Genomic DNA, 25,265 nt, shown 5'->3' on the forward strand with positions numbered 1-25,265 from the left:
TCGACCACCAATCTTTAGCTGTGCAACACCACAGGAACAGAGCCCTCCGGCAATCCAATGCCTGAATATTACATTTTTACAGGCAGAGAACCTCTGCCAAGACCTTGAGTAGGACTGTATGTAGGAAATGTCCTCCGAACCTAAACACAGCTTCCTCCTGCAGAAAAATAAATCGAAGGAACCCCTGAAATTGACTGCTTCCTGAGCAAAGATTATTGAGTATCGAAGCATTATGGGTGGAACTGCATACAAATGTGCGTAGTTCAAAGTTAATCATTGGAGTTTGTTATAGACCACCCAATGTTAATGAGAAGGTGGAGACTCAGCTCCTTGCAGATAGAAAGGGCTGCAAGGGCTGGGACAATGATAATAATGGGGGATTTTAACTACCCAGAAATTGACTGGGGTAATGGCACTGCTGGGACAGTTAAAGGGCAAAAATTTATAAACCTATTACAGGACAATTTTATGGTCCAGTTTATTGAGGCCCCAACTAGGAATGATGCTCTGTTGGACCTGGTAATCTCAAACCATGCAGAACGTATTACTAATGTTCAGATAAAGGAACATCTGGGTAGCAGTGACCATAGTATGATTAAATTTGATGTTAGCTGTAAGCAAAAATCACATACGGGAAAGAAAAACACTTAATTTCAAGAGAGCAAATTTTCCAAGGATGAGGGCTGCTCTCCAGGACTTAGACTGGGAGAGAATATTGGCATCAATGGGCACAAAACAGAAATGGGAATTCTTCAAAAAAGACTGTGATCTCACGGCAAAGTATATTCCCATGGGCAATAAGTTTAAAAGGCTAAAAATAAAACCGATGTGGCTCATGGCCAAAGTTAAAAAAAGAGCTTTTTAAAAATATAAAAATGAAGGAACGCTAGTGTAATTTAAATGTTACAAGGAATATAACAGAATACGTAAAAAGGAAATCAAGGATGCAAAAATTCAAAATGAAAGATTGCAAAAGATATGACAAACCCCCAAAAAATCTTCAAATATATGAATAGTAAAAAGGTTAAGTCTGAGCATGTACGCCCTTTGCAAAATAATCTGGAGTGGGTGACTGGGGACAAAGAGAAGGCTAACTTCTTAAATACTTTCTTCAGCTCTGTGTATACAAAGGAGCATGAGGGAGCTCATGTCCATAATGGGGGTGGTAGTGACGCAGCCCCCAAATCCACAATGGCTCAAAAGTGATATGGTCCAGAAATATTTGGACAGAATAAAGGTGGATAAAGCACCTGGACCTGATGGCATCCACCCACTGATCCTAAAAGAATTGAGCTCTGTAATTTCAAAGCCATTGTATCTAATTTTTAGGGACTCATTAATGACAGGAATAGTACCACTAGATTGGCGCAGGGCCAATGTGGTGCCTATATTTAAAAAGGGAACAAAGTCTTTACCAAGTAACTATAGATGCGTTAGTTTAACTTCTATAGTTGGGAAGATACTGGAGGGATTAATAAAAGACTACATAGACGAGTTCTTGCAGGAAAAAAATATTTTAAAGCAACAGACAGCATGGATTCATGAAAGACAGAAGTTGTCAGACAAACCTAATTTCTTTTTATGAGGCGGTAAGTAAAACTTGGACAGAGGGGTGGCGGTGGACGTGATATACTTGGATTTTGCAAAAGCGTTCGATACTTTTCCACACACGGCTCATGTGTAAGGTAAAGTCTACAGGTTTGGAAATATCAGTTTGTAAATGGATAGAAAACTGGCTAAAAGACAGAATTCAGATAGTAGTGGTTAATGATTCTTACTCTGAATGGTCTAAGGTTATTGGTGGTGTACCCCAAGGTTCAGTGCTGGTACCCTTACTTTTTAATATCTTTATAAATGATATTGGGTCTGGGATCAAAAGTAACATTTCCGTGTTTGCAGATGACACCAAGCTATGCAGTGCAATAACGTCCTTACAGGATGTCTCCAATTTACAAGCCGACCTCAATGCTCTGTCTAATTGGGCGACTATGTGGCAGATGAGGTTTAATGTTGAGAAATGTAAAGTTATGCACTTGGGGGCTAAGAATATGCATGAATCATACATGCTAGGGGGAGTAAAACTGGGGAAATCCATAGGGGAGAAGGATCTGGGGGGGGGGGAGCATACTAGCTCATTATGAATAACTTAACTGAGAACGAAGCCCCCGAAGCGGTCCTCCGTCTTCATCTTCGCTGCCAGAGCCGCGATGACGTCACTCCCGTGCATGCGCACAGGAGTCGACACGAGCGGCATATCACAGTGATCTGCTGCCTGGTCAGTGCGCCTTATCGCCATAGACAGCGGTGCCTTTCTTTTTGTAAATATTTCCTAAACCGTATATTACTCTCCCGCCAACGATGCAGATTTTAAAAAATTCCTAGTATTCCAAAATGCCAATTTTGGTGCTTTGAATACTTTTAAAGTGCAAAGGAGGGATTTTGGGTCTTATAGACCCCAGATACCTCCCTAAAGAGTACCTGTCACAAGGGATTGTGACAGCAATAAAAATGCTTTTAAGAGAGTGAAAAAAAATTAAAAAAATATAAAAAACACACACACACACACACACACACACACACACACACACACACACTTTAAAGCACCCTGTCCTTCCGTGCTTGCACGTCGAAGTGAACACATACGCAAGTAGCGGCCCCAAATTTAAAGTGATGTTCAAACCACACGCGAGGTTCTCGCCACAAATCATTAGAGTGAGAGCAATATTTCTAACACAAGACATCCTCTGTACCTCTAAACTGGTAACCTGTAGAAATTTTGAAAGTGCCGCCTATGGAGATTTTTTTGGTACTGTAGTTTGTCGCCATTCCACAAGCGTAGCATGTTGTTAGGTATGTATTTACTTGGCGTAACATTGTTTTTCACGAATATATATATATATATATATATATATATATATATATATATATATATATATTGTAAGGGATCTTCCCGGGGTAGGGTGTGTTTGGACACAGTTCACAGCAGACTTGGAATTTGATAAAGCAGATCTTGGCGTTTATTCGTGGTACAAACAGTCCAGCAAACAAAATATACAGCAACACCGTGCTTTCTAAGTACAACAAAAATAAAAGTCCTAGCCCGGCTGGGCGCTTACTAACAGGTTCTGCTCACCTATCTGACACTTACAAACACAGCGTCTTTCGCCTGGACATCGCAGGGTGAGTTTTAGCTCCAGCAGTGGCTGTGCTTGCAGATTCCTTCAACACACAGATTGTTCATTCCCTGGCTGAGAAGCAATCACCTGCAGACCCTACAGAGCCTTTAGCTTCCCAGGCTAATTAGGATCCAAGCTCACCTGATCCCAAACCCAGAACTGGATCGGGGGATGTGGAATGACAGGTCCCTCTACCAAACCTACCTGCCATTCCATATAAACCCAGGCCCGGCAAAATTAAATAACAACTCAGCAGCATATCGCTGCTGAGAAACTGATCCATCCTGGATTTACCATCTCACACTGTGTAGCAACCTAGGTGAGATGTACACCCCCTCGATCACTTCTCCAGTGACATGTCTACATATCCCCCCCCTCTTTTTCAGACCGGAGGGCTGAGCCTTTTGTCCCCACAGACAACTTACCCTTGACAATGCGTCAGCATTTGCCTGTAATTTCCCTGGCCTGTGTTCCACAGTGAAATTAAAGTTTTGTAGGGAGAGAAACCATCTAGTCACTCTTGCATTTCTCTCCTTGTTTAACTTCATCCATGTTAGGGGGGCATGGTCTGTCACCAACTTGAATTTCCTGCCTAGCAAGTAATACTTTAAAGATTCTAGGGCCCACTTCACTGCCAAACATTCTCGCTCCACAATGGCATAATTTTTCTCGGCCGGGGTTAGTTTTCTACTCAAGTACGTCACCGGATGCTCCTCACCATTCACTACTTGTGAGAGTACTGCACCTAAGCCTGTGCTAGAGGCATCTGTCTGGACCAGAAATTCTCGCCTGAAATCGGGGGTGACTAACACAGGTGGTTGGCACAAGGCAGACTTAAGGCTTTGGAAAGCCTCCTCGGCCTCTGGGGTCCACGTGACCATTGCTGTCTTTCCGCCCTTTGTCAAGTCAGTTAGCGGAGCAGCAACTGAGGCAAAGTTCGGCACAAATCTACGGTAATAACCCGTAATACCCAGGAAAGCTCTAACCTGTTTCCTTGTCAGGGGTCTAGGCCAATTCTGTATTGCCTCAATTTTATTTAGCTGTGGCCTAACCAATCCTCTTCCAACAATGTAGCCCAGATATTTGGCCTCTTCTAGGGCTAGAGCACACTTCTCGGCATTTATGGTCAACCCTGCATCACTTATGGCATCCAACACGGCCTGTACCTTACAGAGGTGACTTTCCCAATCAGGGCTAAAAATGACCACATCATCGAGGTAGGCGGCTGAGTAATCACGATGTGGTCGCAGAATCAAGTCCATCAACCTCTGGAAAGTTGCAGGCGCTCCATGTAACCCGAACGGCATCACTACATACTGGAATAGCCCATCAGGGGTGGAGAAAGCAGTTTTCTCTTTAGCCTCGTCAGAAAGTGGAATCTGCCAATAGCCCTTTGTGAGATCGAGGGTGGTTATGTACCTGGCGTTACCCAACTTCTCAATCAACTCATCTACCCTGGGCATAGGATACGCATCGAACTTGGAGATCTCATTCAACTTTCTGAAATCGTTACAGAACCTCCAAGTTCCATTGGGCTTTGGGATTAGCACAATTGGGCTGGACCATTCACTCTGTGACACCTCAATTACCCCCAGAGCAAGCATACGTTTTACCTCGGCAGATACGGCTTCCCTACGTGCCTCGGGTATCCTATAGGGCTTAAGGTTTACTCTGCTTCTAGGCTCAGTTTCAATGTGATGATGGATGAGGTGTGTACGCCCTGGGAGGTCAGAGAACTTGTTTTTGTTTTTCTGTAAAAATTCCTGAGCCTCCTGTTTCTGTGACACTGATAGAGTATCACCTACCTTGACTGGAGGGATTGGTTGTGACAAATTATTAACAGTATTTGTCGCCCCCAAGGATTCCCTGTCTTTCCAGGGCTTGATCAAGTTTATGTGATAAACTTGGAAAGGCTTCCTTCTACCTGGTTGGTGCACCTTGTAGTTCACCTCACTGATCTTTTCAACAATTTCATAAGGACCTTGCCACTTCGCCAAGAATTTACTCTCAACAGTGGGGACTAGTATAAGGACCCTATCGCCTGGGTTGAATGTCCTGATTCTTGCGGACCGGTTGTAAATTCTACTTTGGGCCTCTTGAGCTCTCTGGAGGTGTTCCCTTACCAGGGGCATTACAGTGGCTATACGGTCCTGCATTTGTGCTACATGCTCAATAACACTCTTGTATGGGGTGGACTCATTCTCCCATGTCTCTTTTGCAATGTCTAGTAGACCCCTAGGGTGATGACCATAGACCAACTCGAATGGTGAGAACCCTGTGGACGCTTGGGGCACCTCCCTAATAGCAAACATGAGGTAGGGTAAAAAATGATCCCAGTCACGACCATCTTTTGCCACCACTTTCTTCAACATATGTTTCAAAGTTTTATTAAATCTCTCCACCAATCCGTCCGTCTGGGGGTGGTACACAGAGGTACGGATGTGTGAGATTTTAAATAGTCTGCATAATTCCTTCATTACTTTCGACATAAATGGCGTACCTTGGTCAGTTAGGATTTCTTTGGGGATCCCAGTCCTAGAGAACATATAAAACAACTCACGTGCAATTGTTTTAGATGCAGTGTTTCTTAAGGGTACAGCCTCAGGATAGCGGGTCGCATAATCCAGGACTACCAAAATATACTGGTGTCCTCTAGCTGACTTTACAATGGGACCCACTAAATCCATGGCAATACGCTCAAAAGGCACCTCTATAATAGGGAGCGAAACCAAAGGACTGCGAAAATGTGACACTGGGGCACTAACCTGACATGTGGGGCACGACTCACAGTATTTTTTAATGTCATCATATATGGCCGGCCAAAAAAACCTCTGGAGAACCCTCTCTCGCGTTTTGTCAGTCCCCAAGTGTCCCCCAAGAACATGGTTATGTGCCATGTCAAGCACCTGACGCCGGTACGGCTTAGGTACCAGAAGCTGTTCCACAATCTCATCCTTAACCTTATTAACCCTATAGAAAAGATCATTAGTCACCGAAAAATGTGGAAAACTGGAGTTAGTACTTACCGGTAACTCCTTTTCCGGTGGTCTTCCAGGACAGCCCTTGAGAGATGGAGCTCCTCCCATCGACCCAGGAAACACATTGCCACAGTTCAAAAGGCGGTCCCTCAGGTCCCTGGTCAGTCATTCACCAAGAACCGAAGGATGGAACTGAAAAACATATAAACCATAACAGGTAATAACATTAGTACATCATTATAATCAAATAAAGGGTGGGATCGTGCTGTCCTGGAAGACCACCGGAAAAGGAGTTACCGGTAAGTACTAACTCCAGTTTTCCCAAGTGTTCTTCCAGGACAGCCCTTGAGAGGATCCCCAAGTACTTACCAGATTAGGGGGGGACCACGGCCTGGAGGACTTTCCTCCCAAAGGCCTGATCCTGACTAGACATTAAGTCCAGTCGGTAATGCCTTGTAAAGGTGGAAAAGCTTGACCATGTGGCTGCTTTACATACCTGCTCCGGGGTGGCACCAGCTCTTTCTGCCCAGGATGCAGACAACGCTCTTGTGGAGTGAGCTTTAACACCCTCAGGAGGATCTCTATTCAAGGCCTTATACCCCTCTGCTATAGCTAGCCTAATCCATCTAGCTATGGTTACTTTTGAAGCTTTCTGTCCCCTACGCTGTCCGGAGAAAAGGACAAAAAGGGAGTCTGAAATTCTGAATGGATTTGTTACTTTAAGGTATTCTAGAATACACCTCCTCACATCCAATAAATGAAAACGTTCCTCTTTCTCATTTGCTGCATTTTGACAAAATGAGGGAAGGACAATATCTTGGGACCTATGGAAGCTAGATGCTACCTTTGGTAAGAACCCAGGGTCTGTCTTTAGAATGACTCTGTCTTCTAGGATCTGTAGAAAAGGTTCCCTGATGGAAAGGGCTTGGATTTCACTGACCCTACGGGCTGAAGTGATTGCCACCAGGAGTACTGTCTTAAATGTAACAAGCCTTAAGGAGGCCTCCGAGATAGGCTCAAAGGGTGACCCCAAGAAAGCTTTTAGTACAACTGCTAAATCCCAGGATGGGACTTTGGTGACTCTGACTGGCTTGCGTCTAGCGACTGCCTTACAGAATCTAGCGACAAAAGGATTTTCCTGTAAACGTTCATCTAGGTACACACTTAAGGCAGCTATCTGTACCTTAATGGTACTTAGGGTTAAACCCTTGTTTACACCTTCCTGAAAAAACTGTAGAATATTAGCCGTGTTTATGTCACGGCTATTCAACCAGCTATTAAATTTTTGCCAGACTTTTTTGTAAATAGCCCTCGTGACTGGTTTGCGACTCTGTAGTAAGGTCGCAATTACCTCATCTGTCAGGCCCTTACTCTTTAAGATTTCCTCCTCAGTAACCACGCCGAAAGCTTCAGTGTGGCGACCTGTGGATGGTAAAGAGGTCCCTGCGACAGGAGGTCCTGTCTGTAGGGAAGCCTTAGAGGTGGACAATCTGTCAATTGTAGCAACGTTGTGAACCATGGTCTCCTGGGCCAAAACGGTGCTACTAGAATCAAACAGGTTTTTTCCTTGAGGAATCTTGCTAGGACCCTCGGAATGAGATGAAGAGGGGGAAAAGCATACGCCAGACTGAAAGACCATGGAGCTTGCAAGGCATCTACAGCCAGGGGCCGATCTCCTGGGTTTAGCGAGAAAAAATTTGGAACCTTTGCATTGTTTTTGTTCGCAAAAAGGTCTACCTCTGGTTTTCCCCAGTGATTTGTTATGAGATTGAATGCCTCTGGGTGTAAGGACCATTCTTGGTTCGAAATCTTTTGTCGACTCAAGAAGTCCGCCGTGTTGTTCAGCTCCCCTTTCAGGTGGACTGCAGAAATGGATTCCAGATTGGCTTCTGCCCACTGGAAAATGCGTCTGGCTACTACCATCAAACGAGGACTTTTGGTACCTCCCTGTTTGTTTATGTATGCTACAGCCGTCATATTGTCTGAACGGACTTGTAGATGGTGACCCTGTATTGTGGGGTGAAAGGCTAAGACCGCTCTCAGGATTGCTGTTAGCTCTTTCCAGTTGGAAGAGAAACATTTCTCTTCCGGGGTCCACTTGTCCTGGACCCAGCTTGAGCCGAGGTGGGCTCCCCAGCCCCAACTGCTCGCATCTGTTGTCAGTGTTGAAGTGATAGGAAGGACCCAATGAACCCCTTTGTTCAGGTTCTCCCTGTCCTTCCACCACCAGAGGGAGCGTTTTATCCTTGAGGGGATCAAAACTTCCTCCTCCAGATCTCTGCCCCTTAATTGTTCTAGCAGAAACCCCTGAAGGTCTCTTTGGTGGAACCTGGCCCATTGTACGGCTGGAATGGCTGCTGTCATAAGACCTAAGACCGACATTACTTCCCTCACTGTACATTTGGGGCTGCATTGAAGAAAAGATATTCTCTGCCACAGATTCAAAATCTTTTCTTCCGGCAGTATAATTTTTTGATCTACTGACTTGATCCAGTAACCCAGATACAGGATCTCCTGTGTTGGGGTTGTCTTGGATTTCTCCTGGCTGACAATCCACCCTAACCGACTCAGGCTGAGTTGAGTCAACTCCAGATCCTGAGAAAGACGACTCTCCGAGCGTGCTGTTAGGAGTAGATCGTCTAGGTAGGGAATAATTGAGACTGACTGAAGCCTCAGTGGAACTAAAGCCTCTCCGAGAACTTTGGTAAAGATTCTTGGGGAGGATGACAGCCCGAAGGGAAGCGCTCGGCACTGAAAGTGGTAAACCCTTGTGTCTATCTGTACTGCCATTCGAAGGAATTTCTGGCATTCCTCCTTTATTGGAATATGCAGATAAGCATCCCTTAAATCCAGGGTAGCCATAAACATCTCTTTCTGCAGGAGATTCTTTATGGAGTAAATGGACTCCATCCGAAATCTCTTGTAACGGATGGAGTGATTCAATGGTCGGAGATTCATAATTAATCTGAATCTTCCTGACGGCTTTTTTACTACAAAAATGTGAGAGTAAAAACCGTCTCCTTGTTCCTGTATAGGGACTGGTGTCAATACTTCTTGATCCACCATCTCCCCTATCAGTAAGGGTAAGGCCCTGGCCTTTTCTGAGTGACTTGGAAGTTTTGTCACTACAAACTTTGAAGGAGGGCGGCTGTGAAACTCCAGCGCATGACCCCTTTTTATTATGTTTAAGACAAATTCGTTTGAAGTTGTCTCTTCCCATTGTGGAAGGAATTGGCTTAATCTTCCTCCCACAGGGACCCTGGCATCACTGGGGTTTGGGATCCTGATTGGGGCGGCTAAACAGTATGCCCCCTTTTCCTTTCCCTTTATGCCCCGACCAATGTTTTTTGGGGATTGAACTCTTCTCTGGTTTAGAGGGTTCTTTAAAGGGACGAAAAATTTTTCTTTGAAAATTTTTCTTTTTTGCGGGAAAGGTTTTCTTTTTATCCGCCGTCCTTTCTAAGGCGGAGTCTAATTCAGGCCCGAAGACTAAGTCTCCTGTAAAAGGGACGCTGCACAGGCGGGTCTTAGACGCCGTGTCTCCCCCCCAGGTTTTCATCCATACTGACCTCCTTGCTGCCACTGAAAGTGCTGCTGACTTAGCCGCAAATTTTACGGAGTCCGTGGAGGCGTCAGAGATGAAACTGGTGGCCTTAAAAAGCATAGGGAAGGATTTCAGAAGCTCCCCCCTAGGAGTGCCTGCTTTTAAATGTTCTTGAAGTTGCGACAACCAGAACTCCAGGTTTCTAGCTACACAAGAAGTGGCTAGAGCTGGTTTTAAGCCTGCCATAGAGGCATCCCAGGCCCTCTTTAAGACAATGTCAGTTCTCCTGTCCATTGGATCTTTCAGGTGACCCATATCTTCAAAAGCCAGATCAGCTTGTTTTGAGATTTTGGACAAAGGGGCGTCTAGTTTAGGATTTTTATTCCAGACCGCCTCTGGGCTCTCATCAAAAGGGAACCTTCTCTTAAGGGATTTAGGAAAGAAAACCTTTTTATCTGGTTCAGACCACTCCTTAAGGACAAGGTCAGAAAGCACCTTATGTATAGGGAAAACCCTTGCTTTCTTTTTCCCCAGAGCCTCATACATTTGATCATGTCTAGATAACTGAGTTTCTTCCTCCTCAATTTCCAGCGTATCATAGATAGCCCCCATTAGCTCATCTACTTCCTCAAGAGACAATCTATACTTTGAGGCTTTGGATGTTACTTGATCCTCTTCCTGACCCGAGTCAGTGTCAGAGGAATCGGGGCTAATCAACGTGGGGCTAGGCTCCCTGATCATACGGGGCTCCCCTGAGCTGGGTGTTGTAAGGCATGGTGAGGAAGAGATTATAGTTGCTTTACTCGTGGAGGCAGCTGCAGCTGATCCCACGTCAGTGATTAACTCCCGGAGGGACTTAAAGGTCGACGCCATTTCCTCTTTAAAGGAGCCCAAAAACTTTGCTAAAGGGGAATCTGCCTCAGATTTAAGCAAGCTTGCAATGCATTGCTTGCATAGGGCTTTGTTAGAGCCAGAGGACAACCTATTCCCACAATTAGGACACTTTTTGCGGCCTGTCTTGTCTTCCCTTGGGATATCTTTAGCCTGAAATAAGAAGACAAAGGATTTCTTAGCGTCAGCCCCATGTCCCTCCTTCAATCACCAAGTGCAAACAATCTCACTGTGAGTAAACCGCCACCGTGGGGCACTACAGGACCCAGCCTACAAACACCACCACTCCACCAGAGTAATAGCATGCCCAGCAGCCTACCTGGGATTGGCTGGTGCCTGTCTCCGCCGGAGTATCCTGGGGAATAGCCTCCATGGTCCCCCTCTGATGCTCCCGATCCCGCCGCTAGTCCGGTATTGCTGGACGCTGGTCGGGCTTCACAGGCACAGCGCTGGCTCTCCCTCTCCTCCTTGTACCTTTAGAGACCCGGAACCGGAAGTCTCGGCACGCAGTGATGACGCGGTTCCGCCGGAAGTGACGCTCGGCGTCTCCGACCCCACCGCAACAAGGAGCTGAGATGGAGGTTCCACTCACCGCTCCTGGGGGAAACCAGCGCCATTCTGCCCCTGGCCACCTCGGCACTGGAAGGAGGAGGGTAACGGGTCTGCTCCGAATCAGCTGGACGGTACCCGAGCCGTTTAAAAAAAGGTATGGACCCAAAACTGCAGCCAAGGAATAGGACCCGGTCCCTCATGGCTACAGGTTCTCAGGCAGCCCCTGAGAGGGGCCTTCAGGTTCCTGGCAACATGTTCCTCCGACGGAGGAAACACAAATGACTGACCAGGGACCTGAGGGACCGCCTTTTGAACTGTGGCAATGTGTTTCCTGGGTCGATGGGAGGAGCTCCATCTCTCAAGGGCTGTCCTGGAAGAACACTTGGGAAATCTTTTTTCAGCATCTGGTTCCTGAGGTACCCCATTCATTACAGCAACCTGCTCTCTCGCATTTTTGAGAGTGGGGTCCTGTAATTGTGCAGCCCCAAAATTATCTCTAGACACCTCTAAGTCTAGTATATTTTGCTCAGTGGGAGGAGCCTCCTCCTCCCCAGCCAGGACCTGTAAAGGAAAACAATCATTTTCATCCTGCATACTTTTATCATTCACAGTGGACAAGGCAACCCCCTTAGAGGTATCCTCACTCCTTTTGGGGATTTTTCTTTTTTCCCAGAGAGCCCAGAATAATGGAAAATCGCGCCCCAATATTACATTATGCATGAGGTTTTTAACCACACCCACTTCATATTGTACGGTGCCTTGTTCAGTCCCGACTTTAGCCAGCACTATAGGGTACAGTTTTGTATCACCATGTATGCACACAACACTCATATGCTTTTTAGACTCTAAGACCCCAGTCACCAGGCTAGCATGCACCAAGGTTACAAGGCTTCCTGAGTCCATTAACGCTTTAACAGGAAAGTCATTGATTGTAATATCGCAGATTTGCGGTTCAGTCTCTAGTCCAGGAACTGCAGCACAAGATGGTTCCGCAAATAGCGACTGACGCCGGCTAGCGTCACATTCCATGGGTTCAGAGGTAAGAGGGCAATGGGCCGACACGTGTCCCGCCTCATGGCATCTCCAACACTGGATAGGGCCTGGTCTCTTTGGCAAGGAGTCCTTTTCAGAGCCCCTTAGCCACCCGGGACCATCACCAGTCTTTTGTCCCTGAGACACCACTTGAGCCCTTTTCCCCCCATCAGCACCCTTCCACACTCCCCCAATAGATGGAAGTCTCTTACCAGCTGACGGCACAGATCTGGCGCTCCGGGGAGGTGAAGATGCTGCAGGAACATCACGGAGGTAGTCCTCAGTCGCCTGGAACCTCTCCACAAGGTTGACAAGTTCGTTTGCATTCTTAGGATCACCTTGTCCCACCCAGCGTTGCAAGTCAGTAGGAAGCGCTCGGAGGTAGCGATCCATCACGACCTTCTCTAGGATTTGTGCAGGAGTAGAAGTGTCTGGCTCCAACCACTTTCTTGCCAAATGGATTGTTCATACATCTGGGACCTCGCTGATTTGTCCAGACTGTAGCTCCAGTTGCGTACCCTCCGGGCACGGACTGCAGTAGTAACTCCTAGTCGGGCAAGTATCTCCTCTTTTAGCCGAGTATAGTCCTTAACCTCTTGCTCACTGAGGTCATAGTAGGCCTTTTGAGGTTCACCTGTTAAATAGGGCGCAATTACCTCTGCCCACTCAGCGGCTGGTAACTTCTCTCGCTCAGCCACGCGCTCAAATACTGTTAGATAGGCCTCAACATCGTCCTCAGCAGTCATCTTTTGCAGCGCTTTCTGCACAGTCCTTCTCCCAGAAAAAATCTCTGGAGCGGCTCCCATCACCACAGGCGCCTCTCGATTTGCTATCAGGTGCTCAATAAGTTGTTGTTGTGCAGCCATGGACTGTTCATGTCGTCTATTGGCCTCTATCTGAGCCTGCTGTTGTGCAGCCATCATCTGCTGTTGTTCAGCCATGGACTGTTCATGTCGTCTATTGGCCTCTGTCTGAGCCTGCTGTTGTTGCAAACTCACTTGCATAAACTGCTTCAGCATCTCCTCCATGTTGCTGGACTGTTTTTGGAGTGTAGTTGCAGCTTTCACCCAGGACATCAGCAGCTGTAGCCAAGTCTGTCCACACCGTTGCCCCTAGCAACCGCGTTGCCCGCTACCTCCACCAATTGTAAGGGATCTTCCCGGGGTAGGGTGTGTTTGGACACAGTTCACAGCAGACTTGGAATTTGATAAAGCAGATCTTGGCGTTTATTCGTGGTACAAACAGTCCAGCAAACAAAATATACAGCAACACCGTGCTTTCTAAGTACAACAAAAATAAAAGTCCTAGCCCGGCTGGGCGCTTACTAACAGGTTCTGCTCACCTATCTGACACTTACAAACACAGCGTCTTTCGCCTGGACATCGCAGGGTGAGTTTTAGCTCCAGCAGTGGCTGTGCTTGCAGCTTCCTTCAACACACAGATTGTTCATTCCCTGGCTGAGAAGCAATCACCTGCAGACCCTACAGAGCCTTTAGCTTCCCAGGCTAATTAGGATCCAAGCTCACCTGATCCCAAACCCAGAACTGGATCGGGGGATGTGGAATGACAGGTCCCTCTACCAAACCTACCTGCCATTCCATATAAACCCAGGCCCGGCAAAATTAAATAACAACTCAGCAGCATATCGCTGCTGAGAAACTGATCCATCCTGGATTTACCATCTCACACTGTGTAGCAACCTAGGTGAGATGTACACCCCCTCGATCACTTCTCCAGTGACATGTCTACAATATATATTTATAGTACACACACACATACATTCTAACTTTATTGTTTATTTTTTTTTTAAGTTTATGAAAGTATTTTTTTTTTACCAAAAAAATGCATTTGAAAGACCGCTGTGTAAATTAGGGATGCACAGAGATTTATCGGCCGAAAATGGCCCTTTCGGCAATTTGCCGAAAGGAAAAAACGGCCGATAATTGAGCCAAAAATGGGGCGGGGCCTGGGCGGGGGCAGAGCACCGCCCCCAGTGCCGCCCATCATGGGAGGTGTATAGCGCAGGAGAGCCGCCTCCGCCGTCTGGTTCAATAGAGTGCCGGGAACATCGCAGCTTTAATTTCAATAGCTGCGTGTTCCCCTGTCGCGCGCCATCGCATACAGCCCCTCCCCCTTGTCCGGGGAACTGTGATAGACAGATATCCCGTCCAATCTGGACGGGTGATCTGTCTATCAAAGTTCCCCGAACAAGGGGGAGGGGCTGTATGCGATGGCGCGCGACGGGGGAACACACAGCTATTGAAATTAAAGCTGTGATGTTCCCGGTGCTCTACTGAACCAGACGGCGGAGGCGGCTCTCCTCTCTCTTTGCTGCATCACTGGCTGCACGAGGGCATCACTGACTACACAGGGGTCACAATACTGGCTGCACTGGGGACAACACACTTATCTCTTTTATCATGCCGCCAGTCCCTGACCACCTCCTGAACCATGTCCCCCAGTCCCTGACCACCTCCTGTACCATGTCCCCCAGTCCCTGACCACCTCCTGTACCATGTCCCCCAGTCCCTGACCACCTCCTGTACCATGTCCCCCAGTCCCTGACCACCTCCTGTACCATGTCCCCCAGTCCCTGACCACCTCCTGTACCATGTCCCCCAGTCCCTGACCACCTCCTGTACCATGTCCCCCAGTCCCTGACCACCTCCTGTACCATGTCCCCCAGTCCCTGACCACCTCCTGTACCATGTCCCCCAGTCCCTGACCACCTCCTGTACCATGTCCCCCAGTCCCTGACCACCTCCTGTACCATGTCCCCCAGTCCCTGACCACCTCCTGTACCATGTCCCCCAGTCCCTGACCACCTCCTGTACCATGTCCCCCAGTCCCTGACCACCTCCTGTACCATGTCCCCCAGTCCCTGACCACCTCCTGTACCATGTCCCCCAGTCCCTGACCACCTCCTGTACCATGTCCCCCAGTCCCTGACCACCTCCTGTACCATGTCCCCCAGTCCCTGACCACCTCCTGTACCATGTCCCCCAGTCCCTGACCACCTCCTGTACCATGTCCCCCAGTCCCTGACCACTTCCTGTACCATGTCCCCCAGTCCCTGACCACTTCCTGTACCATGTCCCCCAGTCCCTGACCACCTCCTGTACCATGTCCCCCAGTCCCTGACCACCTCCTGTACCATGTCCCCCAGTCCCTGACCACTTCCTGTACCATGTCCCCCAGTCCCTGACCACTTCCTGTACCATGTCCCCCAGTCCCTGACCACCTCCTGTACCATGTCCCCCAGTCCCTGACCACCTCCTGTACCATGTCCCCCAGTCCCTGACCACCTCCTGTACCATGTCCCCCAGTCCCTGACCACCTCCTGTACCATGTCCCCCAGTCCCTGACCACCTCCTGTACCATGTCCCCCAGTCCCTGACCACCTCCTGTACCATGTCCCCAGTCCCTGACCACCTCCTGTACCATGTCCCCAGTCCCTGACCACCTCCTGTATCATGTCCCCAGTCCATGACCACCTCCTGTATAAAAATATTTTTTAAAAACAGTCATTTTCGGTATCGGTGCTGTTACGGTTTCGGCCTAGTGTATTTTTCATTTTCGGTATCAGTTTCGGCACCAAAAAAACCCATTTGGTGCATCCCTAGTGTAAATACCGTGTGACATAAAATTGCAACAATCGCAATTTTATTCTCTAGGGTCTCTGCGCTATATCTCTCTTTAAATTATATATATATATATATATATATATATATATATATACACACACATACATACATATACACACAAACTTTACCTTGTAAGCAACAAGTGTTAGGAAATGGCTCAGGCATGAGTAGCAATTTGTGTGCAATGCAGTTCCACCTGGCTATGTTTATTTCACCCCCTTTTCCATGGACAGTAAAGTGATGGATACTCACAGCTTCTGGTTGAGGCCAGCCTGGCTGCTCGGTTGGAAATCACTGACTATGATCCCCAGCTGCCGGATGTTCTCTACAAACTTTTCCAGGTGTTCTTCTAGGTTATCAAACTTTTCCGCCATGTTGTCTGCCCTGGTCAGCCGCTCTAATGACCAGTCATAACTCTATGTGCTCTCCTCTGTCCTCCTCCACCATTACATATTAGAATCGCACACACAGAGAGCAGCTTTATTCCACTTCCGTGTCCTCCTAGTCTTCCTGTTTATACTCCTCCCCCGGATTCTACACTAAGAAGGGGAGACACAAGACGACAACCAGCAACGTCACACTGCAACACTCAGCGCATGCGCCCTCTGGAGCCGACGAAGCATCGTTCTTGCGCATGCGTTGCCTGCTTGTCAGCTCATTCTCCATCCGCAGAGTGAGCCGGTGGCTGGTAGTGTTGTGTGTATTTCGGCTCAGCGATGGCCGGTAGCCCGAGCTCCTTCCAGACACAGCCCGACGTCCCTCCCCGCACCCAGCCCGCCCTGCCGAGGCTTCTGCTGATGAGAGGTGCCCAGGGCATGAGCCAGCTCCTGGACCGCCTGACAGCCTAGCCATGGCGGCTACCCGGCGGAGGAACGGCTGCGGCACCCGGGCGGTGTGCCTTCTGGCTGTATGTACCACCCTCTTTCTGCGGTGCCAGCATCCCTCCGTGCTCAGTGCTGCTTACACCCCCCTCTCTGCTGCTCTGCCTCACCCTACAATTCACGGTGGCACTCCATTCATCATGGGTGGAGGTGCCAGGGCACTAACACCCCGGATCACACTGGTGCCATCAGCACACAGCCCAGGGTGGTAGGTGCCCCAAATCGGGTACCACAATTCCCTCTACCAATATGTCTGACCCCCAAGGAAATACCTTTGATTGTCTGCTGTTCCTCAGAGAAGTGATCTACCAGATGTAGTTCTTTGTACTATCGGATAATCTGCTATTTAACACCCCAAAAAGGGTCATTCCATCCAAGTCCAGGTTATAAGTTACTGTGAACTACTGGGTTCCCAGGAGTACACAACAGCCAATTCCTGTAGTCTACAGGGGTGGAAAGGTTTGAGAGAGGCTTCTCTAGACCAACCTTTCTCAACCAGGGTTCTGTGGAGTCCTAGAGTTCCTCCAGAGGTTGCTGGGGTTCAAGATCGGAAAATGATTGTTTTAGGTGTTCCTCTGGGGGTAAAATGGTTGAAACCTGGAAATTTTTAGGGTTTCCGCTGGGGGTGAAAAGGTTGAAAAAGGTTTCTCTAGATCATCCTGGCAATGCCAGGGCTACATGGAGTTTTCCAGAGGTTGCTGAGTGTTCCTCTTGTCGGAGACACAAAATTATTCAGCCAGGGTTCCTTCAGAAGTTACTGAGGTTTACCGGGGCCTGAAAATTTATTTTAGGGGTTTCTCTGGGTTAAAAAGGTTAAGAATGGCTTCTTTTGAGCATCCCTTCTCAAGGGCTATGTGGAGTAGTAGAGTTCTCCCAAAATTTGCAGAGGGTTTCCCGGAGAGCAAAAAATTGTTAGGATTTCCTCTGGGGTGAAAAGGTTGAGAAAGGGTTCCCTAGATCATCCTTTATCAACCAGGGCTCCTCCAAATATTGCTGGGGGTTCCCAGAGACCTAGATATTATTTTACGTGTTTCTGTTAAGTTAAAAGCATGAAAGGCTTTTTTAGATCATAATTTCTAAGCCAGTGTTCCTTAGAATCCTAGAGTTCCTCCCGAGGTTGCTGGGTGTTCCACTTTCCATGGAGCTGAAAATTATTTTCATGTTTCCTCTTGGGCTTCTCTAGATAAACCTTTTTCAGCCAGAGGTTACTGGGGTTCCTTGAACTGGAACTGATTGACCTCCCTGGGCCTGGTGCCCACATAAATCAGAGGTTGACACATAATGTTTTTTAGATGGCCTTTTGTGCCCCACTGTAATAGTTGTGTTCTTCCTACAACCCACTATCGTTAGGTGATTTTGTCTCATTGACACCTGATAAATGGGCAAGGGTTCCACGAGACCTGACAATTATTTTAGGGGTCTATCTGCTAATGTCAGATTTAAAGCCCCAAAAAGGTTATTCTAAGTTATTAGTGATGATAACTTACTGGGGTTCCAGGAGTTCACATCACCAAATTCCTGTACTTTACAGGGGTAAAAAGGTTTGGAAGAGCTGTTGTAGATCATCCTTTCTAAGCCAGGGTTCCTTGGAATCCTAGAGTGCCTCCAGAGGTTGCTTAGGGGTCCTGGAGGCCTGAAAATTATTTTAGTTTTCTCTGGGTAAAATAATTGGGAAAGTCAAGGTATCTTAAATGATTGTTTGTACAATGAGCAGTTTATGCCTCTCAGATTAGTAACCCTTTGGGGCACTGTGGTCACCACTGCAAGGGTTGGATCCCTCCTACTGACAAGTGCAAGGAGCATTTGTCCTAGTGACCCCTGAAAAATTGGCTTTAGTAAGGGTTTTCTGCAACGTGAACATTTTCAGGGTTCAACTAGGGTATGAAATTTGTGAAAAGCTGCTCAAATCATTCTTAACCAGGGCTCTATGGAACCCTAGCATTTCTTCACACTTCTTAGGGATTCTTTGGGCAATGGGCAGGTCATGCCTTTTGCAGATTTGTAACCCTTTCGGGTATCTGACCACAACTGTAAGGATTGCATTCTTCCTACTTCGCTCCATGAATTGGTTTTAGTATGGGTTCCAGAAAACTGAAAATTATTTTAGGGACTCTTCTGGGGTAAAAACATTGTGAAAGGCTGCTTTGGATCACCTTCTCTCAACCAAGGTTCGGTAGAGCCCTAGGGTATTTTCAAATGTTGCTTGGGCAATGAACAATTTTTTTTCCCTCTCATATTAGTTACCCTTTAGGGTGTTCAGACCACTAATGTAAGGGGCATTTTACACATTGATTCCTGATAAATTGATTTTGGCAAGTTCTCAGAGGCTTAAAAATATTTTAAGGGTCTCTCTGGGGTTTAAAAAAAGTTTAGAATGGCTGCTCTAGATAATCTGCCCTCAACCAAGTTCCAAAGAACCCTAGGGTGTTTTATCTGACTGCAACATACTGCATGGTGTTCTAATGTGTCTACCACACTGTTTGTATTGGCAAGGTAAATGCTAATGTAATAATATATACTATACTTTATCCTATGATTTTGTCAATTGTTAAATAATATGTTGATGTCAATTCTACCTCAATGTCAATGCCTTGTAATTGGTTGTGTTATTAATAAAAACCTGTTTGATTCAATAAAGAGAACCCTAGGGTATCTTCAAAGGGCTCTTGGGCTTCCTTTAAAAAAATAATTCCTGGCTCTCAGGTTAGTAATCCTTTTGGGGCATTCTGACCACCATTGAAAGGGTTGTATTCTTCCTACTGACCACCAAGGCAAGGGGCATTTTACCCATTGACTGACTTCTGATAAATTGATAGAAGTAAGGGTCCCCCAAGACATAAAAAAAATCCTTGGCTTTTCTAAAGTTAAAAGGTTAGAAAGGCCACTCTAGATTAGTGGTCACCAACGTGTGGCCAGATGTGGCCCTTTGCTTCCCTTTATTCTGCTCTTGGGGGACTATTTTTTCCCACTGATATGAGGCACTATTCCTCCCACTGACACTACAATGCAAATGGATTCCTTCACTGACACCAATGATGAGGCACGATTCCTCCTGGCATCAAAGATTGGCCAATGTTCTTCTTGCTGACGTTGGGCATTCTTTTCACCAGTACCATTTTCTACTCCCACAGGTCGCAGTCCACCTCCTCAATGATCTAAAAGGCAGTAAACTGACCCTTTGTGTTTTGAAAGTTTGGAGGCACCTGCTCTAGATCATCCTCCTCCTGAGGTATCTTCAATGTTCCTTGGTTGGAAAAGGGAACTGCAGTCAGACTCTGGGTTTATCTACCAGGTTTGAGTTGAGGATGTATTTTGTCTTGCGAGAACTTTTGTGTAGAGAAACACCTGAACCTAATAAATATGTAAAGCCCAAACTTTTCGGGGGATAAAGTGATGAAGCTTTAGGCCCTTTGTCATTTTTTTATTTTTTGTTGCTGTCTGTTCCCAACTCCTGCTCAGAAGACTGAACCCCACTATTGGCCCTGGTGAACATTTTCTCAAATACAGAAAGTAATGGAAAAATTTAAAGTATTTGAGTTGTAAAGAGAGGAGGTGAGAGAAAATCTTCCAAGAAGCAAACCTGTTCTGGTGACAGCTGTCTAGAAAGGAGAACTTCCCACCAGTGTGTATTATATACCTTAGTATATATGTGTGTGTATTCCCACCAGTCTAAAACTGGCAGTTGCCAGTGCCATTCCTAGGGAACATTTATTATAGTGTACGTGATTACATGCACTAGTTGCCAAATCCAGTATGTAGGGTGTACTACACGCCGTTTAACCACTTTCAGACCGGACCATTTTGCTGGTCAATGACCAGAGGTCTTTTTACAATTTGGCACTGCGCTGCTTTAACTGGTAATTGCGCGGTCATGCAATGTTGTACCCAAACAAAATTTGCGTCCTTTTCTTCCCACAAATAGAGCTTTCTTTTGATGGTATTTGATTGCCTCTGCGATTTTTATTTTTTGCGATATAAACGTAAAAAGACCGCAAATTTTGAAAAAAATGATATTTTCTACTTTTTGTTATTAGAAAAATCCAATAAACTCAATTTTAGTCATACATTTAGGCCAAAATGTATTCAGCCACATGTCTTTGGTAAAAAAAAGTCAATAACTGTATATTTATTGGTTTGCGCAAAAGTTGTCACATCTACAAACTAAGGTACGTTTTCTGGAATTTACGCAGCTTTTAGTTTACGACTGCCTATCTCATTTCTTGAGGTGCTAAAATGGCAGGGCAGTACAAAACCCCCCCAAATGACCCCATTTTGGAAAGTAGACCCCCTAAGGAAATTGATAAGTGGCATGTTGAGCCCATTGAATATTTTATTTTTTTGCCTCAAGCGATTGAATAATGACAAAAAAAAATGTTTTTTTTTTTTTTTACACAAAGTTGTCACTAAATGATATATTGCTCACACATGCTATGGGCATATGTGAAATGACACCCCAAAATAAATTCTGCTGCTTCTCCTGAGTACGGGGATACCACATATGTGGGACTTTTTGGGAGCCTAGCCGCGTACGGGGCCCCGAAAACCAAGCACCGCCTTCAGGCTTTCTAAGGGCGTAAATTTTTGATTTCACTTCTCACTACCTATTACAGTTTTGAAGGCCATAAAATGCCAAGATGGCACAAAACCCCCACAAATGACCCCATTTTAGAAAGTAGACACCCCAAGCTATTTGCTGAGAGGCATGTTGAGTCCATGGAATATTTTATATTTTGCCACAAGTTGCGGGAAAATTACAAACTTTAATTTTTTTTTATTTTTTTTTTCACAAAGTTGTCACTAAATGATATATTGCTCACACATGCCATGGGCATATGTGAAATGAGACCCCAAAATAAATTCTGCTGCTTCTCCTGAGTACGGGGATACCACATGTGTGGGATTTTTTGGGAGCCTAGCCGCGTACGGGGCCCCGAAAGCCAAGAACCGCCTTCAGGTTTTCTAAGGGCGTAAATATTTGACTTCACTCCTCACTACCTATTACAGTTTTGAAGGCCATAAAATGCCAAGATGGCACAAAACCCCCACAAATTACCCCATTTTAGAAAGTAGACACCCCAAGCTATTTGCTGAGAGGCATGTTGAGTCCATGGAATATTTTATATTTTGCCACAAGTTGCGGGAAAATTACAAACTTTTTTTTTTTTTTTCCCAAAGTTGTCACTAAATGATATATTGCTCACGCATGCCATGGGCATATGTGAAATGACACCCCAAAATAAATTCTGCTGCTTCTCCTGAGTACGGGGATACCACATATGTGGGACTTTTTGGGAGCCTAGCCGCGTACGGGGCCCAGAAAACCAAGCACCGCCTTCAGGCTTTCTAAGGGCTTTACAGTTTTGAAGGCCATAAAATGCCAAGATGGCACAAACCCCCCCAAATGACCCCATTTTGGAAAGTAGACACCCCTAAATTTAGGGGTACACTAGTGAGACTAGGTAATAAATGGCGGGTGCCCTGAAACTATAAAAAAATAACTAACCAACCAGCGTCACCTGTAACAGTTATATGGTGATCACTGGTGAAAGGGTTAACTAGGGGGCAATCAGGGGGCTTTATGCGGTAGTATATGGGGGTCCCTGGCGCTATAAAAAGCTGCGGCGAACCTAAAATACCTACCTGCCTAACTAGCGTCACCTGTGACACTAATACAGCGATCAGAAAAACGATCACTTATTAGGCTGGGTTCACACTGGAGCGATGCGGGAACGCCACTAATCCGCGGCGGGTTCCCGCATCGCATGCCTCCCGGCGGCAGTTCACACTGCCCTATGCGAACTGCTGGGAGTGTCAGTGAAATGTTAATGACACCCCCAGATCAGTTCGCATATCGCAGTGCGATCTGCAAACTCGGATCGCATGGTGTGAACACCCATGCGATCCGATTCTGCTGCGGACCAAAAAAAGGGTCCCGTGCGAATTTGCGGCGGGTGCGGCGCAAATTCAGCCATACTATCTGTATGGCTGAACTCGAATCGCACAGAGATCGGATGTGATTTGCACTGCAGTGTGGTGCGAATCACATCCGTTCTCATAAACCGCTGCAATGTGAACCCAGCCTTAGTGACACTGGCGACGGGGGGTGATCACGGGGTTAAACCTTTATTGGGGGGGTTAGGGGGGTACCTTAGAACTAAAGGGGGCTAACCCTAACTGCCCTAACAGTTATTACAGTCACAAATGACACCCGCCGGGTGATCAGGGGGTTAAACCTTTATTAGGTAATAAATGGCGGGTGCCCTGAAACTATAAAAAAATAACTAACCAACCAGCGTCACCTGTAACAGTTATATGGTGATCACTGGTGAAAGGGTTAACTAGGGGGCAATCAGGGGGCTTTATGCGGTAGTATATGGGGGTCCCTGGCGCTATAAAAAGCTGCCGCGAACCTAAATACCTACCTGCCTAACTAGCGTCACCTGTGACACTAATACAGCGATCAGAAAAATGATCGCTTATTAGGCTGGGTTCACACTGGAGCGATGCAGGAACGCCACAAATCCACGGTGGGTTCCCGCATCGCATGCCTCCCGGCGGCAGTTCACACTGCCCTATGCGAACTGCTGGGAGTGTCAGTGAAATGTTAATGACACCCCCAGATCAGTTCGCATATCGCAGTGCGATGTGAACACCCATGCGATCCGATTCTGCTGCGGACCAAAAAAAGGGTCCCGTGCGAATTTGCGGCGGGTGCGGTGCGAATTCAGCCATACTATCTGTATGGCTGAACTCGAATCGCACAGAGATCGGATGTGATTTGCACTGCAGTGCGGTGCGAATCACATTCCTTCTCATAAACAGCTGCAATGTGAACCCAGCCTTAGTGACACTGGCGACGGGGGGTGATCACGGGGGTTAAACCTTTATTGGGGGGGTTAGGGGGGTACATTAGAACTAAAGGGGGCTAACCCTAACTGCCCTAACAGTTATTACAGTCACAAATTACACCAATGCAAAAAAAATAAAAATGACATTGGTGTCACTGTGACTGGGGGGCAGGGGTAATTGGGGGGGTGTGAGTGTGCCTGGCATGTTCTACTGTGTAGTGTCGTGTTGGTGCAACTCACCGATCCTCTCTCCTCGGTGTCGGAACGAAAAATACCGAAACGGAGGAGAGATTACATCACTTCCTCTCCTGTGTTTACATTACAGGAGAGGAAGTGATGTCACGGAGCATTTCCATTCGTCGGGAGCGATCGCGAGGGGGTGGCCATGAATGAATGGCCGCCCCCTCATCCCGGATCGCTCCCGAACAAATACCGACCGCCGCAGGCACCGGGGGGGGGGGCCCGATCGGGCCCCCCACCCGTGGGAAGGCAGGGACGTATATATACGCCCATATGCCTGCCCGTGCCATTCTGTCGACGTATATCGTCGTGCGGTGGTCGGCAAGTGGTTAAAAGATCGATTATACGATCACTTGTATGACATTGAAAATAATAGATCAACTAACATTGCAAAACATTGGAACCTGGTCCACTCTAAAAATGTATCAAGCTTATTTATACAGGGAGTTGAAAAAATCTTTTTCTCCCAAGAGAGTAGGAGATAAATTTTGTTTATTATGTAAATGCAAGGTCTACTGGATATTCACTTTGAACACCAGAATCCCACTTGGGTTAAACTTTGAGTGGTATGTTTCTCACTATTATGATAAATTTTTAAGTGTGTAATCATAACATTTGCATCAATATCAATTCTGACCACTCAACCTATCACTATGCCTTAAAATAGAGGGCTTTATAATAATAACTTTAATCCAGTTTCACAGTCCTCTATACATATAAAAAAAACTGCCCCATCAAAATTGCCTCATCATATTGCCACCATCAAAACTGCCCCATCATATTGCTACCATCAAAACTGCCCCATCATATTGCCGCCATTAAAACAGCCCCATCAGAATTGCCTCATCAAAACTGCCCCATCATAGTCCTCTATTGGTGTGTCTGTGCTCTCCCCCACAGCCCATCACTGTGTATAGGAAGCTTTGGTAACCATGGCAACAAAAGCCCTTATTATTTACATTCCTTGTAATAGGAATAAAAGTGATCCATTTAAAAAAAAAAAAAAAACAGTGTAAGAATAAATAAAATCAATTAAAATAAATAAGAAAAAAAAAAAGTTTTTTAAAAACACCCCGTCACGACGAGCTTGCGCACAGAAGCGAGCGCATACGTGAGTAGCGCCCGCATATGAAAATGGTGGTAAAACCACACATGTGAGGTATCGCCGCGATCGGTAGAGCGAGAGCAATAATTCTAGCCCTAGACCTCCTCTGTAACGCAAAAAATGCAACCTGTAGAATTTTTTAAATGTCGCTTATGGAGATTTTTGAGGCTAAAAGTTTGACGCCATTCCACGAGCGGGCGCAATTTTGAAGCGTGACATGTTGGGTATCAATTTACTCGGCGTACCATCATCTTTCACAATATAAAAAAAAATTGGGCTAATTTTACTGTTGTCTTATTTTTTTATTCAAAAAAGTGAATTTTTTTCCAAAAAAAGTGCGCTTGTAAGACCGCTGCGCAAATACGGTGTGAAAA

General features: G+C 46.4%; 1 protein-coding gene across 1 annotated transcript in view; it reads right to left on the bottom strand.

Annotated features, from left to right (window-relative positions):
- Positions 1–16,341, bottom strand: part of MED10 (mediator complex subunit 10) — a 49,290-nt gene extending 32,949 nt beyond the window's left edge. The window contains exon 1 of the mRNA XM_077492009.1: positions 16,070–16,341. Coding sequence (XP_077348135.1) covers positions 16,070–16,191 — 122 coding nt within the window. The 5' untranslated portion in view covers positions 16,192–16,341. The remainder of the gene's footprint in view (positions 1–16,069) is intronic.
- Positions 16,342–25,265: the final 8,924 nt, after the last annotated feature.

The sequence above is a fragment of the Lithobates pipiens genome, unplaced genomic scaffold (assembly GCF_037356315.1).
Source record: "Lithobates pipiens isolate NorthernLeopardFrog02 unplaced genomic scaffold, aLitPip1_a1.2 Scaffold_19, whole genome shotgun sequence".
NCBI lineage: Eukaryota > Metazoa > Chordata > Amphibia > Anura > Ranidae > Lithobates > Lithobates pipiens.